The sequence below is a fragment of the Neophocaena asiaeorientalis genome, unplaced genomic scaffold (assembly GCF_003031525.2).
Source record: "Neophocaena asiaeorientalis asiaeorientalis breed wild unplaced genomic scaffold, Neophocaena_asiaeorientalis_V1.1 scaffold85, whole genome shotgun sequence".
Classification (NCBI taxonomy): domain Eukaryota; kingdom Metazoa; phylum Chordata; class Mammalia; order Artiodactyla; family Phocoenidae; genus Neophocaena; species Neophocaena asiaeorientalis.
The window spans coordinates 916897-933722 of NW_020174301.1; the positions used below are offsets into that span (position 1 = coordinate 916897).

General features: G+C 46.5%; 1 protein-coding gene across 7 annotated transcripts in view; it reads right to left on the minus strand.

Annotated features, from left to right (window-relative positions):
* XPNPEP1 (X-prolyl aminopeptidase 1) overlaps positions 1–16826 on the minus strand; it is a 53242-nt gene that overhangs the window by 3509 nt on the left and 32907 nt on the right. For all 7 annotated transcript variants that reach the window (XM_024756036.1, XM_024756035.1, XM_024756041.1 and 4 more), the window contains 12 exons: positions 14878–14959; positions 13098–13308; positions 10875–10964; positions 10212–10262; positions 8959–9017; positions 8747–8824; positions 6765–6836; positions 4960–5020; positions 3390–3459; positions 2335–2508; positions 1647–1723; positions 327–425 (listed from right to left, as the gene is read on the minus strand). In XM_024756036.1, the coding sequence (XP_024611804.1) occupies positions 327–425; positions 1647–1723; positions 2335–2508; positions 3390–3459; positions 4960–5020; positions 6765–6836; positions 8747–8824; positions 8959–9017; positions 10212–10262; positions 10875–10964; positions 13098–13308; positions 14878–14959 (1124 nt within the window). The remainder of the gene's footprint in view (positions 1–326; positions 426–1646; positions 1724–2334; positions 2509–3389; positions 3460–4959; positions 5021–6764; positions 6837–8746; positions 8825–8958; positions 9018–10211; positions 10263–10874; positions 10965–13097; positions 13309–14877; positions 14960–16826) is intronic.

Sequence of the window (16826 nt, forward strand, 5' to 3'; positions counted from 1 at the left end):
ACCCACACACAAAAATGCAGGGAAGACACATGCCCATGTCTGCTAAACACGCCTCAGGGCAGCTATGGCTCTGGCCCTCCTGGAAAGCAAGAGCACACCATTCGTTCCCACCTGTGAAGCCCCACCGTCCCCAACAGTGAGGGGAGCAGGGCCACAGCCCCCTCGAGGCCCAAAACCACAGGAAAAGCACCTCCAGCCCTCAGGAGACCTAGGATTTTCCAACTCAGCTGGCCTAGGCTCTAACTTAAAAGTGACAGCGGAGGAGAGAACGTAGGGCAGCTCTCCACCCCACACGCTTCTGCCCTCCCCCAAGGCTCCCTTGTTACCTCTTTGTCTGTAAGAGAATCCACATCTATCATCTTGGTCTGTATCGGAACCAAAGTTAGAGGGTCAAAGGTCAGGCTTCCCCGGTTACTGAAGTTATACTGTGGGAGAATGAAGAAAACAAGCTTTTACTCCTCTTTACCACCATGACCCGCCACGAGGTCACTCCCACCCGACAGGACCGTCCCTCAGAGCCAGGTGTAACTAGGAATCGAGACGTGGTTAGCTGGTCACCATTTTTAATAGACACGGGAGACACGATGAACACAGCGGATGCCACTTTCCAAGAGCTGCTCCACTGTGCAAACCACAGCCTGTGCCACCAGGAAAAGCCAAAGAGTGCTGAGGGGCTCCCAGCAGCAGGTCCACAAGACTCCTGCCTGCTGTGATGGAGAAGAGGCACAGAGGGTGTCTGGAAGCAGGGGGATCTCTGGTTTTGGTTCTCGAGCCTCTGCTAAGGCACAAGTTCCCCAGCAGATCCCTTTTTTTTGACATCAGCCATGCAGCCTGCCTTGACCCAGCCAGGCCCATCAGGTGACAGGTAACAGGTCTGTCCAGTGCACGTGGCATGGAATGGCCAGGGTACACAGGGCACGATGGGTCTCTGTTCCTGGCGGGGCCTGTGGGAGTGAGGGGAGAGGCCACTCTCAAGAAGAGTGACATCAGTGTGCAAGCAGAGAGCAGACCCCTGCAGTCAGCTTCCCTGAAGACTTAGGAAGCCACCTCCCTCCAACGGTTCTATTTCCAAAATCACCCATGGAGGAGAAGCAAACAGGTCTCTTCCAGGTCAAGCCCAGCACCTAAAGCCTGCGACCTCTTGGTAACGTGATGGGGAGAGGGTGACACACCTGTCTTCCAGAGGGCACCACACCTGTGGGGCCCGACCCAGGGGGTAACTCGGGCCTCCTCAGCTTTACCTGATAAAAATCATCTGGGGCATTTGTTGAAAAATAGTTCCCGGGCCCCAGCCCTGGAGATTCTGCTTCAGTGTCTGGAAGGGGCCTTTAAGCGAGCACCCCTCCCCCACAGCAGAGGCGGCTTTGACGACAAAGAAGCTGCCTCCAGCAAGCTCGGAGCCCCAACTAACAGCAAGCAGGGGGCTGCCTGGGGCTCCATGAGGTCCAGTTCAGGGTCCCAGTTCACTAAGGATTTTCCCTCTGGCTTTGCAGAGGAGGATGAAGTCCAGGAGAGGCACCACTATCAGGGGAAGGAGGCTCCATTCTGGCCCCAGAATGACATGCTCTTGGTTCCAAGGACAAAAGTCCTCATCCTCCCCCATTAAGGAATAAGGGAATTTAAAAAACAAAAACCTAATTACTCACCTTGGTCTTCACAGGCACCACCAGGACAACATTCTCAATGCGAATTCCGAAAGCCCCGTCTTCATAATACCCTGGCTCTAAAACAAACCAAACCCCAAAATGAGAAACAGCCCACCATGAAGATAAGCACAGAGAAGCTTGCACTCCTGGGATGACAGCGCTTCCCAAGAAACAGATGAAGGGCCACTTAATCTGGGTGTAAGAGCCCAGAGACGCCTCCTCCCGCAGGGCACTTTTAATAGGCACTTGAGGTCCAGACAGAGGCTCAGAAGTTCCTGAGAACTGGCTGCAGGGTAGGGAGTACAATAACAGAGGATCCGCCAAATAAATGATGGGGCATATCCATAAGACACAATGATGCAGGCAGTAAAATACATTCACAAAGATGTGGTAACGACATGGGAAAAGACAAGAAGCTAACATAGCAAATTATTAAGCCATGTTTCCCCTGGGTGTCTGGATTACAAATGATGTATCATTTTCTTCTTTATACTGTTCCATAGTCTCACTTCTTCTACAATGAATATTTATCACTTTTATAATCAAAAAAGGTTGTTGTTTGTTGTTTAATTCAGGAGGGGGAAATTATTTCCAATTTACTTTATAATAATGAAAATATAAGAAACAACAAAGAGCTTTCAGAAAGGCCAGAGGACCCATGCACACCCTCTAGGTGAGGGACACCTACCATCAGTGACAATCATGCCGGCCTCCAAGGGCTCATCAGAGAATGTTTTATAACTGATGCCGCAAGGACCCTCGTGAACATTCAGAAAAGACCCAACACCGTGTCCCGTCCCGTGCAGGTAATCCAGGCCAGAATCCCATAAAGCTGAGCGGGCAAAGGAGTCAAGAAGGTGGCCTGAAAGACACAGTAAGAAGCACTCGGTGATTCTGTACAGTACTTTTCAACTTGCAAAGCACTTTGGAGATTACATTTGTTATATTTGGCTCCAGAAGGTGAAACAGAAACCAGCGGGTGAAAGTTACTGGAGGATTCAGGTTTCAGCCCAACACCAAGAAGAACTTTCTCACAGTCAGAGCTCCTGAGGAGGGCAGCTCCCCCACCAGTCAGAGCTCAGTCTGAAGCTGGAGGATGCTGGTGAGGAATGGTCGCCTGTAGCAGGTAAGGGCTGCAGTAGATGACATGGACGTTCCCTTCCCAGCGCTGGGACCCTACAGTTTCAGAATTACAAGATGAGATTCTAACCAGACTGCAAGCATGAGGAAAGTGGTGCCCCAGGGAGATGAGTGCCGGCCCAGCCTAAGCAGACTCGAGGCCCAGGTCTTGTCAACTCCCCGTGCAAGGGCCCACCCACCCATCCTCATGCAAAAAGGTGTATGTCTCAAGTCAGGTTCTCAGTAAAGTAAATCCCAATGAGGGTCCTGAAAGGAGGCACTGGCCCAGCACTGACGGGCAGACAGGAGGCTGCGCCAACTTCCACTGGGGCCCTGAGGCCGTCATGCCCTGCTGCCCTCTCCTGGGAGCCACCCACATGGGTCACCCGACACCATAATTGGTCAGGAGGGAGGTTCACACCTGACCCTGGGCCCAGTCCGAAACCTGGCTCCCTGGAGGTCCTCTCAGCTCAGTCCATGCAGCACCCCCATTTGCCCAGGATGGGCCTGAAGTAGGCTGGGGGCTGGTACGGCAAGGGAAGGACATGTTCTTCCACCCAAACTTAGACACGTCGGATGCCTGAACAAGAAAAAGCCTGCCGTACGATTGAAGGAATCACCTACCTTTGGTTCCAGTCGGGAAAACAGCTGCACTCACAGCTATGTGGCCCTTGAGGACACATGTGAAGCATTCCTGCCAAAGAAAACCCAGAGGGCATGTTCAGGACTGGCACAGGCATTTTAATCCTATAGTTTTCGGGTAGCTCTGAAAACCTTGCCTCTGAAGGTTTTGTAGCAATACCACAGAGAAAATCAGAGGAAAAAGGAAAAAAATCTGGTGGTGGAGAAAAACCTTGGCCTTGGCACCAATTTTCCAGAAAATCTTGAAATTCCACTTAATAAAAGAGAACTGACTGAGAGATGACCCCACAAGTCTCTCCCTTGTAATGAACATTCTGCCATACTCTCTGCCATCTGAGCCTCAGGAAGACTGGGGAAAAGTACTAAGAAGTACTGATGACACTAGCTAACACGTACGAGCTATCCCTCTGTGCCAGGCATGATGCATACAGCACTGTAGGTTTAACCCCACACTTCTTGTTGGAGGCGCTCTTGCCATCCCCACTTCACAGAGAGATGAATGCCACGTCACGCAGTTCATAAGTGGCAGCATGTGGCCTTGGAGCCAGGCAGTCCTGCTTCAACCTCTGCGCACCTCACCACCATCTATACTCAGGGTTTAGTCCCTACTGCCTGGACAAGAAAAGTGCTGTTTGGAAGGGTAGTGGCTTGCCAGTAAGGTGCAGAGTCAGGACTAAACCCCACACTGTTCAATCTGGTCTGGATTGAACACAAAACAAGAAGAATCACACCAAAGGTAGGTATCTGGACCCAAGGTCAAACCCTTCTTCATCTGCTGGTGCCTACAAATGAATGACACAAGGGACCAACTCTGGGAAATGTGCCCTGCTCTATCCAATAAAGCCCTCTTCCCTGGACAAACTTCCTGAAGGAGCTCCCTGGAAAAAGAGATATACTCAGAGATTCAACCAGTATTTGCCAAGCAGTGACTATCATCCAAGAACCTGCTGGGCTCACAGAACCTTCACAGCCAGCCTTGGAGGTGAGTACTCTTCTCACCGCTTTTATGGATGGTCTAAGTGTTGAGTTCAAGGTCATGGAGTCTGTAAACAGCAGAGAAGATCTGAAGCCCGGTCTCCAGACTCATGGTACACATCTCTCTACCTTACAGCTGTTTCCTCTTTTCCATGCCAGACAGACCAGAAACTGAGCAGTGCATGTCATTTCAGAGGGTTCCTAGAGAGCTGAGCCTACAAATAGGAATGCTGAACTTGAAAAAAGAACGGGGGTAGCTTTCAGAATGAAATCTAGCCACTGTTCGTAAAAAGGCATATATTTCACTACCCCACTCCCTTCCCCAAAGAAACTTCCTGACTGAAGAGAAGGCCAAAGCTATTAAAACTTGAATCTGAGCCACTCTGACCTTAGCAGACAGAATGCTTTTAAAATCTCTCCAATAATTAATTAAATGGATGTCATAAAGCAGATAAGCCTGATTCCACAGTAATGAGCTATTTTATTGTCCCACATATAATTTTTACTTATGTATACAATCCTTTTCACAAGAGAGAACTGTCAAAGAGCAGAGAGGGCCTCTCAAGTTTTCTCTTACCTTCTCATAGGCTGTAGGGGTTCCAAAATGCATGGTACGAGTCACATCTGTGGTTCCATCCCTTTCCAAAAGGAAGGACAGATTAGTTTTCACTCAGAATAAGCTTTGGCTCAAATGTGAGACAGATGAGGATGTGGAGAAATTGGAACCCTCATGCACTGCTGGTGGACATATAAAATAGTAGAGCCACTCTGGAAAGCAGTTTACAGTTCCTTAAAAGGTTAAACACGGAGTTACCCTAGGACCCAGCAATTCCACTCCTAGGTAAACCCCCAAGAGAACCGAAAACATATGTCCACACAAAAACTTATACATGAATGTTCATAGCAGCATCACTCATAACACCCAAAACGGAGAAACAACCTAAATGTCCATCAACTGATGAGTAAACAAAATGTAGTATACACATACAATGAAATATTATTCAGCAATAAAAAGGAATGAAGTACTGATACACGCTATAACCTGGATGAACCTGGAAGACATTACACTAAGTGACGGAAGTCAGCCACTGAGGCCATATAATTCCACGTACATGAAATGTCCAGAATAGGCAAATCCATACAGACAGAAAGTATACTAGTGGTTCCCTGGGTAGGGGAAAGTGGGAAGTGACTGCTAACAGGAATGGTGTTTCTTTTTTGAGGTGATGAAAATATTCTAAAATTGATTGTGGTGACAGTTGTACAATTCCGTGAATAAACTAAAAACCATTAATTGTACACTTCAAATGAGTAAGCTGTATTATATTTCAATGAAATTATTAAAAAAAAAAAAATGAGACAAAGTATGAATGCAAGGATGGCCCAGTGTAGTGGGAGTGAACTCAGTCAGGCCCTGACACACACACTCTTGGTCTACAATGTGAGGACTGTTTCACGGAAGACACCATCCCTGGGATTATGAATGAAAGGGAGGTAGACAAAGTAAATAGGAACCTGTTTCTAGCAAAAGAAGGTCAAACTCTTAATTCCTTCTGTCAGGATGGCAAGCGGTTAATTGGACCCTAAAAATACCCGAATGCATCTTTTAGAACACCCTAATCCACCCCTTGACACAGAAAGAGTAACTCCTAGAATACTGCTAAAATTTAGAAGTGAACCAAAGTTATACCATTACCCAAGAAATCCAAATACCCTTAGCTCTAGGCTTTTATTAACTCCAACCCACACATCCCAAGGCTAGGTTGTGGCTTCCATCTCCACCAGCCAAAGTCCCAACTTAAGTGGAGAAAGGAGTAGTAAAAGGCCTTGCTCGTGTGCTCTCAATGCAGACAACACCTATTCCTCTCCTCCTCGTGGGTTCCACATCAAGACCCAACCAAATCTTGGTTTCTCTGAGAAACTATTCTAGATGATGACTGTGAAAGCAGCAAGCCATGAAGAAGGAAATTCAGAAATTCAGGGACAGCCCTCATTTCTCATTCATTCATTCAAAATTATGCCGTCACTTCACAAGGCCCTGGGGCCACTAAAAGTCTGGGGAGCTGCCAGGTGATGTATGGGCTGGAGCAGAAGACTTCCCAATGGTTCTGAAAGCTTACTTTCAGTTATTTATTTAGTGTTTAACAGCTTCCAGCCAAGGACTAAACATTTCTATCAAACAGTCTTTTGTGGGAACAGGATCACAACTGGGCTATTTCAACAAGGGGTGAAAAAAAGGACAAGACGTGGAAACAATTCCATCAGTGGCTGGCGCAGAATGAGATGACCAGCTGAGCACTCTCGGCTGGAGCCTGGCTCGTCCACCTACTCAACTGCCTTGATTCAGTGGAGTCAAGCTCTACGCAGCCCCGATTCACTTACTTGTATTGAGCACCCGAGTCAATGAGGTACACCTCATCCAGAGACAAGGTCCTATTCGTCTCAGGGACCGGCCTAAGAAAGTTAATTAAAAATTAATTATTCCACAAATGTAAATGCTTCCTGAATCTGGGAGGAAGGAATACAAGAGTTCTTTGTACTGTGCGAACAATTTATGTAAGCCTTAAATTATATCACACTAAAGTTACCCAATAGGTTAATTATTACAACTAATATTAACCTTCTACTATTCAAAGACCCAGTCAACCTATCTCCCCAACAGATAAAGAGCTCAGGAGAAGGAAATAACATATTTCTTTGTATCTTCCTCCATTTGTGACTGGAAGAAAACAAGTGTTCATCAGGTAATTGTAAAAGCTACAGAAAATAATAATCAATAGAAGCAGTAGGACCAAGCTGGGAAGTGGGAGGAGAGCAGCCACAGTCATTTGTCTAATTTTTTTTTTTTTTTTTGCAGGGGGCGGGGGGCGGTCCAGGCCCCTGCCTCAGCCACCACTTCCCTCCCTCAGTCCTAATCCCACCAGGTGCCTCCCCACTTGCTTCCTAGACCACCAGACAGGCAGAAGGTCAGTGTCTCAGTCTGGGAGAAAACCTAACAGGATTTTTGCTGGGGAAAGGAATGGACCATGATGCTCTTATGCTAGAGCTCTTTTTTCAAATGAACATCTGGTATTTTTTAAAGTGATCTGATTTCTCCATGCCTTTTTCCAGACAATATGCTGCACTGGGAAAAGCTAAAAGGGACGCGAGCATTCCAAGTCTCCGCCCTGCAGCCGAGAGAGGTTCTCAGAGAGGTTCTCCTTCACTTCCAGGCAATAAGGGTGAAAGTGGGCACTCGAGCCCAACTGGCAGAAAAGACAACCAGACATGGGCCCAGTTTCAGCACCCTCTCTGTCAACAGGCTTCCAACAGCCACAACGAAGAGAGACCAAAGGAGAAGCAAAATTCTCCCCCCTTGGTCTGAAATTATTTATTGTGTTAATTATATGCAAAATTCTAGAGTAGTATCCAGCCAGGAAATTCATCACCTGCATTAAATATAAGATAAAACTAAAGTCCTTTTGCTATTTTAATGTTGGAACAGAGGCATTAATGTGAGAGAACTGTACAGTCACATATCTGTGACTGTCTCCCACACAACAGCTTCAAAATTTGTCCCAAGACTAAAAACTCTAAAAGTGATTAAAAAGGCGGGGGGCAGGAATTTGTGCCCACGTACAGCACTGCAGCACAGTGAGACAGCCAAGTGTTCCTTCACTATGCACATCACGGGTGGGGAGCAAAGGACTCAAGATGCCCACACGAGGCAGAACCGCGTAAGCCAGGTGAAGCTGAAGCTGCAGCCCCACTTCCCACCACCTCTACAGGCAGGTCTAGCAGTTCTAAAATACATCAGCGCCCCCTTTGTCTCACAGTGCAGGGATGCATGGCTCTGTGGGTCCATGGGCTCTTGTAGGTCGTGTGGTACAAATCCCCATAGGCTGGGGAGGAAAGAGCCGTTACAAATTATCTCTTCAACCGTAGCAGGGTGCTCCACAACCTAGTGATCAGCTTTTTCGGTATGGAGGTGATGGAGCTCACAGGTCGTTTGGACTAGTGCATCAAGAAGGCTGCCACTGTCAGAAAAGAAAAACACTAAAAATCCTAACTACTAAGATTCAGGGATTATGAATACAGATACTGCAGCCTCAAAGGAAAGAGGGACAACCCGTTTGACATCGCGAGAATGTCAATGCGAAACCTCTGTGCCTAAGAGTTGGCTCCCAACAGGCAGAGGCTTGGGGATTTAGAGCACAGAAGAGAAAATAAGACCTCCAAGGTCCTATTTCCCATATAAGAACGATCTCAACAGACACACGGAGGTGGGCGCCAGGGCCTCTGGTAGAATAATGTCTCTCCCCTGCTCAGGCTCCCATGCAGAAGCAGCAGCAAAGCCGGGCAGCGTGCTCCTCCGCATGCCTTACGCGTAGTGAATGATGGCGCCGTTGGGTCCCGTACTGGAAATTGTTGGGAAGCTCAGGTCCACAAAGTCAGCCTGCTGCCTGGAACAGAAAGATACACAAGAGCAGAGTGGCTTAAAGGTTTTTACTGTGCCAAGAATCAGGGCCCTCCCGGCTTCATTTAACTTGCCAAGGAAATGAGCACAAGGTTCATGGGCCTCCAAAGTGATCCTTACCTGCGGAATTCCTCAGCTTTGTCCGCAGCTGAGATCTCCGTCACGCCACCTTTGGGCACCTATAAGGAAGTTGCTTATAAACCACTGGGGTGTGATAAATTCATCCGTCTCCTACATATTATAGGAGGTGCATTAAAAGCTTACTTTTTCCTCAATCCCCACGTCCCAACTGTCCAATCTATAGGACACAGCATATGTCTCATCTTTACAAGGAGGGAATTTCCAAAGGCTCTTACCAAAACCATCTAAAAGTAGAAGCGTTTCTATACATTTAATTTTTCACTCAACTATTTCCCTCAGTGTTATATCCTGAAAACTCCCAAAACTTAATACACCTAAATTTAAAAATTAAAAAGCATCCCCACCTAGGATATCATCCTAAGAAAGTGATCCTAAATAAATAAAAAAGATAAATGCAAAGATATTATTATAAGATGTTTGGTAAGTGCAAAAAAAATTTTAAACAATCTAAAACAATTGAAAATAGAAGGAATGGGTAAATAAATCAGTCTAGCTACTAAACACAGTCTCTATTTGAATCATTTTTTTAAAGACCTCAAAGCACATGGAAAATGCTCACACTATGATAAGTAAATAAAATAAAATACAAAATCGTAGCTGTACAGTGAGAGGCATGTAAAAATGATTTATGTTGAAAAAACAATGTACACAGATGAACAACTGCCAAAGAGGAAAAAACTGTTACACCAGTGGGAATCAGGGTGATATTATCTTCTTCCAATTTAAGCTACTTTAAAAGAGTTGTTTATATAATATTTAAAGGAAATATGATATTGTTTAATAAGAGCACAAAGAAATCACCTTCCTGTCAACTACAGGGAGTGAAAGGGCAAGAAACTAATGCCCAGGAATCAATTTAATATAAAAAGTTTTATGGCTTAAAGTTCAAAACATACACAAAGATCTTTTTTCTCTTAACACAGTCAGCTTGCCTGTAATATCATAAGAGTCATTTTTTCTTATAATGAAACTCCACTTAGTTATAAGACAATTCCTTAACCACAAAGGATCCATTCTGTTAAGGAATTTCTTTCTTCATCTTTGTTACTACTGTCCATAATTAAAGAATTTTTACACACACACCAAATTTCCACAAAGAACTATTAAGAGAGAGTACTAAACTTAGATCAAGATCTTAGACCTCGTGGTCAACCAGAGCCACAGTTCGAATCACATGTAGATAATTTCTGAATAATCTATATCCGTGTGTTAAACAAAGACTAAGAACCGACCTCTTTCTCCAGCCAGTTAAAGAGTTCACAGAGGGCAACAGCATCTTTAATCTGTGCAAATAACAGAGACGTTTTTTAAAGTTATTACTGAAAATCAGATGGGCAGATTCAAAGCCCAGCCCTAATGTGATACTGAGAGGGCTGCACTTATAGGGCTACAAACGATCAGCAATCAGGGCTTTACATGCAGGCATTTCCTGTGAACAAGTGTGCAGCAATTTCCACTATGGGGGAAAGGGCTCCCCTGCTGTTGAGTAGTTCAGGCACAATCAGGAAGGGGCCCACCTCAGAGCACACAGGAGCACCCTCAGAGGGGTCATTCCTGTACTACTGGAGCAGGAAAGGCCACTGTCAAAAGCCGTCTCTGGGCCCCAAATCTTTCTAGATCCACTGCTGGCCTTGAAACACAAATCTAGGCCTCTTCAGAGGCTTCACCTTCATCATTACCATCACCTACACTATCATCATCAATCTCCTTTTGCGTTTTATGTTATATTATGTAAAGATCTAGCCCATCCAGTATTTTATTTCATTCTCTCATTAACTCTGGAAAGCTCAGAGAAGTTCCCACCTTGTGCCAGGCTCAAGGCCACACAGCAGGTGAGGGAGCTGGGCCTTCTGACCACCATGCATCCCCTCTTCTGCACAGGCTGCTTTACTCACGTGAGCTCTCCTCATGCCTTCTGATTCAGCAGAATTCTTCACAGCTTTGGCGATGCAGATGGGGGTGTAAGGCATACAGCAGCGATGATCCTGGGGCGAAAGGCAGTCATATGGGAAATCGAGTCTGGCTCACTCACCCAAGACCAAGGCTATCACCTCTCCACCCAGCACAGCACACTTAAGACAAATCATTGGAAGAGCTCCCACTCAGGACCCACCCAGCTGTCCCCTGGGGCCCGAAGACCTGCCCTTTTTGGTTGGTGACTCTGAGCATGGCGAAAGGTGCTTGAGCTCATCCAAAAAGATAAAGTAAAAACATAAAACAAGTTATTTCTCGTCTATCCCCCACCCCGTAGCTTTTTGAGACTGCTGGCTGCCAGCCATCAGAGAGATACTGCTTTTCAAACCTCCAAGGTCATGGTCAGAGTTCACTAACAGATCAAAGCTTGACCGAAACAACCCCTTTCTGGCTGCACAAAGGAGGCTTTTTCCCACTGTCTAGGGACGCACAAGATGGATGAGGGGAGAGGGGAGGCTCCTGCTCAGGGATCAGCTACTGTTAAAGGTCTGATCTTAAAGGGCCTTAAAGGGCCCGGGAAGAGCCTTCCCAATTTGAAAACAAGTTAGAATCCAGCCCTGTGTTACAGGGAGGGGGGAGGGATTTTGCACCACCTTGCACTTGCACTAGCACAGAGCTTCTCAAAGGGCTTTCCCTCTCTCCACTCTCCTTGCTCTCTCTCTCTCTCTGAGATACCTACCTGTCATGAGACAAAGGCAGGCATGATCCCCAAGGAGGTAAAGCTCTGAGTAACTATGTCATGCAGTGTGACAGTGACAGGGGTGCAATGGCAGGCCAGGTCTAGAGGGCCAAGCCTGGGCTCCTCTCAGGATGGCCCACTGCTAAGTGGAGGAGAGAGGCCCAGGGCAGGACAGTCAAAAAGGCTACAACTCCTTAGGTAGATTTATTCCTAGATATTTTATTCTTTTTGTTGCAATGGTAAATGGAGTCTTTTCTTAATTTCACTGTCAGCTTTTTCATCATTAGTGTATAAGGATGCCAGAGATTTCTGTGCATTCATTTTGTATGCTGCTACTTTACCAAATTCATTGATTAGCTCTAGTAGTTTTCTGGTAGCATCTTTAGGATTCTCTATGTATATTATCATGTCATCGACCTGTATGCAGAAAATTATAAGACACTGATGAAAGAAATTAAAGATGATACAAATAGATGGAGAGATATACCATGTTCTTGGATTGGAAGAATCAACATTGTGAAAATGACTCTACTACCCAAAGCAATCTACAGATGATGGGGAAGGTGTCAGCTGTTTAGCACCACCCAGCAGGGGCTCAGTCAAGGGCAGGGTTATCAGTATCATTTGACCTTTGACAAATCCCCAACTCCCAAAGCCTCCCTGGGCCTCAGGTCTCCTTAACTATGAAATGTGGTGGGAGAGGTGGGTGTAGGGTAGTCTCTCCCAAACTTCAGATACTCTCATACCACCTGCACAGGTCTTACCCTAGCTGCTACCCCCTGGACCCTTATTCACTAAGACTTTTCTTTAGACTATCTTTGAATCAACATAGGTTACTGAACTCAACTCTCTCTTAAGAAACAATTTTTATAATATATGGTCTCATATACTAATCATATTTTTTTCTAGTACACACTAAAACACGTTTTTTATACCTGATATACAGTATTATATAAGTGCAAAGTATACAACATAGTGATTCATAATTTTTAAAGGTTAAATTCCATTCAAAGTTATTATAAAATACTGGCTATATTCCCTCTGCTATACAATATATCCTTGTAGCTTATTTATGTTATACATAGTAGTTTGTACCTCTTAATCCCATATCCCTATCTTGCCCCTCCCCCCTTCCCTCTCCCCACTGGTAACCACTAGTTCATTCTCTGTAACTGTTAAAACACTTTTAAAACAGAGACATTTAAATAAACCTAAGTATGAATGTGTACCACCTAAAATCATCTCTCATGTCACGTTTTGGAAAACACAGAACTCAATGGGTTCTAAAAGCCTCACACTCCAGCCCTAAGGGCTCATCCAGGGAGACAACACCTCTGACCCAACAGCCAGTCCTGGAAATCTGCCTGAACAACCTCTGCTTCAAAGACAAGCTGCACGATGCCAGGACTGGAAAGGGCCTGGCAGCTGGAGTGGCAGGTTTAGATGGGTCTCTGGGGCTACCAACCTTGGGGATGGCCTCGCTCACGGCATAGCTGGCCTTGTCGCTGACCCACACCTTCTCCCTTGGGGAGAGGCTGGCACACAGGGTCTTGAGCTCGCTCAGGATGGACTTGTAGGGAAGCACCTGGATTCTGTATTCAGCTTCCAGGCCCAAGTCAAGCAGCAGGTGCTCCTTCACACTGGGGGCATCTGTGCGGTCGCCATCAATGAAGAGCCTGCAGAGGGGCCAGAGGTGAGGTGACAGAAAAGGCGGGCACAGGAGTGAGAGGACGAGAACACAGACCCACACACAAGCGACAGGCTCTACCTCCCGGCATGCAAGCCAAGCAGTTCCTCTTTCCTCCACGCCTTTCCCAAATCCTGCTCCCCAAACTGCGCTCCCTGCCCTGCGTATGCCGTCACCTTCCACCCCACTCCCCAGGCCAGGACCTGAGCACTCTCCTCCTTGATGCTCCTCCTTCGCTCCTACATTGAGATCTTTGAACCTATAGCCTAAACACCCCTCAAACCTCTCCAGCTTTCGCTGTAGCCTGGCCCAGTCGCTGCCCAGGTTCAGGTCACTACCGTCTCTCACTTGGATCAGTACCACAGCCTCCTTAACTGGTCAACCTGCCTCCAGTCTTCCCTATCCACCCTATTTTTTGCAGCAATCATAATTCACCCCATAATTTCACTCCAATCATAACATTCTTTATGATTTACAAGCCTGACCATGTAGTTCCGTGTGAAAAACTCATCCAGAAGCTCCGCAGCATCCTCAGGACAAAAGCCCCAAGCTCCTGAACCTGGCTCACAAGGCCTTCCTTATGGGGGCCCTGCCCACCTGCCGGCTTCCCACTCCAGGTTCCAACCACACTGGACCACTCTGGGTCCTCCACGCATACTGTGCTCTCTCCTGCCCAGAGCCTCTGAAAATGCTGCTTCCCCTGCTTAGATCACCGTTCCTCTTCCTCCTCGCCCCCTACTCACCTAGCTAACCCACACGTACCCTTAATCTCTGACTCAATATTACTTTCCCCAAGAGCCTCCTCTGACCAGGTCAGGCCCCTCCAATAACACCCGTACCCACTCCAATGACAAGTTAGTGCCCACTATGTGCCCAAATGCCCTCAGGAAACCTCTCATCTCTGCAACTCTAACCCAGGACCCTGTCTGTCTCATTCACCCCAACACCTAACAGAGACCCCAGCACATAACAGGCACTCAATAAATATGTTGTCTGAATGCAGAAAGCCATCCAAATAAGAAGAGCAATGGCAGGTTGGCCACAAGCAGCAGTTTAAAAGATAAACTGACAAGGCACAGCTCAGGGGGTTTTTCTGTGTCACTTCTGACCTTCCAAAATGACTGTGTCTATTTGCATCGTGGACCCAAGATTGTATAACAGAGCCCATATTCCCCTTGGCATTGGCTGCTAGGAAACCTGGAATCAAATGTATAGCCTGAACAAGACTTTGCAGCAGGAATTTTGTGAACTAACCTCACTCTCTCCAGTTTTGTTCTGATGTCCTCGACCACCTATTTTTTTTATCTCCTAGTACTACCGAGACTTTCAGAGATTTCAAATCATTTTCAGGATTAAAAGAGAGGCAGGATATAAATAATTATCTATTGTTAAGGAAGACAAGAAGGGGAAGGAAGAGAGGCAGGAAAGGGAAAGGGCAGGAGAAAAGCAGCGTACTAGCGCACGTCAGGCCGAGGCTGGCGGGCCCGGGCCAGAAGGGGGCGACTGGGGCTCCGAGGAGCTGTGGGGAAGGACTTCCAGGCACGGGGCCAACACTCACATGATGGTCTCTAGTCCTATGATTGCATAGGAGAAAAATACTGGATTGTGCTCCACATCTGATCCTCGGAGATTGAACAGCCCTGAAAAAAAAAAAAGTTCTTGTCACCTGCCTGAGTGAGAGTTTAAGGGGTAGGTTGTAGAGCAAGGGAAGAGCTTCCACTCGCTAGGGAAGGACTGGGCGGCATCTCTCAGAGAAGCTGGGAGCCTCACTTCCTGGTCCCACCTCTGAGCTGCAGTTGCTCATATCCACCAAATGATGGCACCAGAACTGTTTCTTACGCTACCGCATCACCATCCCGAGAAGGGGATGGAAGAGTTATTAGTCAGAAAACCCAACAAATGCCCTCCAGACAAGAGTTGAAATGGTCCACCTGGCGGTGACCTGCCAGGCCTAGCAGGCCTGACGTGCCACAGAAAAACGCTCCGGCACTCCCAAATACAGGGGACGGAGCCAAGCACTCGCTCCCTTCTGAGGGGAATGACCTAGAGTAGAAAAACTGAGACCCACCCATGAGGGAGGCCAGATGAGGCCCTCTGTGCGAGGGTCAAGAGCCCCAGGAAGGCGGGGTTTCCCGGCAGAGGAACAAAAGCAGTGAGTCAGCGGGGCTCCAGCCCACGAATGAAACCTGAGCCTGCGGCCCACCCGGAACCACGGCTGGGTGGAGGACCTGCCTTGGCCAGTGTCAGGGGGTCTAGTGAGGTCACTGCGTGCTGGAGAAACTAGAGGGACCAGCAGAGAGCACAGCTCCCGTCCGAGGACTTCCAGCTGCCTAATGCTTGCTCTCCTGAGAATCAGAGTGCAGAGAAGACCCTGGCGTAAAAAGCACTGCCTCTATTTTAACATCATGGCCTCGCAAAGTAAAGCGATGAGGCAACATGTTTTACCTATCAGACCAAACTAGCACTCTTTTTAAATGACAGCACCTGGGGCTGGCGAGGGTGTGGCGAGAGGGGTGTATTCACACACGCCTGTGCAACCTTTCTGGCCGGTACATGGCAAAATGGTCAAAAGCCCTGCCATGCACACCCCCTCTAATCCATAACACCACCTCTAAAGCCAACCAGAAGTTGGAAGAAAATTATCAGAAACTAAGACATGGATTGTGATGCACCAAGACTTTGATGGATGTTAACAAAATCACGAGAAAATTGGAAATTACTCAAAGGGCATATGTAGGGGAATAGTTAAGTAAATTATGATACAACCATATGATGAGCTATTTAATATTCACTTAAAATTATGCTTATGTATGCTTAGAGTATCCCGATACACTGGAAAAAATCTAGCTACAAAATTACAAACGTGCAGAATGTTAACTGTGATTTTCTGTGTGTAAGGAAATTATAGGTGATTTTTTTTCTTCTTTCTACTTCCTCTGCACTTTCCAGGTTTTCCGCAATGGAAATGTGTGTCTTTTTAATAATAAAGGAGAGAAATTAGCTTTATATGTTATTTTCTCCGACGTTAAAGTTATTTAGTTAATTAGGGATATAAATCACTGACACTCTTGACAAAGTCTGGAACTGGGGATTAGAGAGCTAGGACACTGTGCAGTAAACTTTCTTTCTCTAGTGAGAAAAATCAAAGAATAAGGCAGTGCCTTGTCTCAGGTACCCTGGGTCAAATCCAGTCAGAAAATAGCAGACAGAATAAGAAGATTCCTTCAGGTTCTAGAAGGCACTGAACAATTCCATGGGGATAGTTTAAGGTCTAAAGATTAAAAAACTGCTATTGTACCAAAAGGCTTGTTGAAGAACTTTCAGTTCCTGAGTTTTCTGAAGTAGAAATATCTCTAGAACATCCTCATTGTGAAGAACTTGGGGATATACAGGAAAAGGATAAAGAAAAAAATATCTCCTGTGATCTTACTTCTATACCCATAGAGACACACGAATGTTGACAGGCACCAAAAGTTTGTTGGAAATGTCCCTCCTCAGAGATGTCAC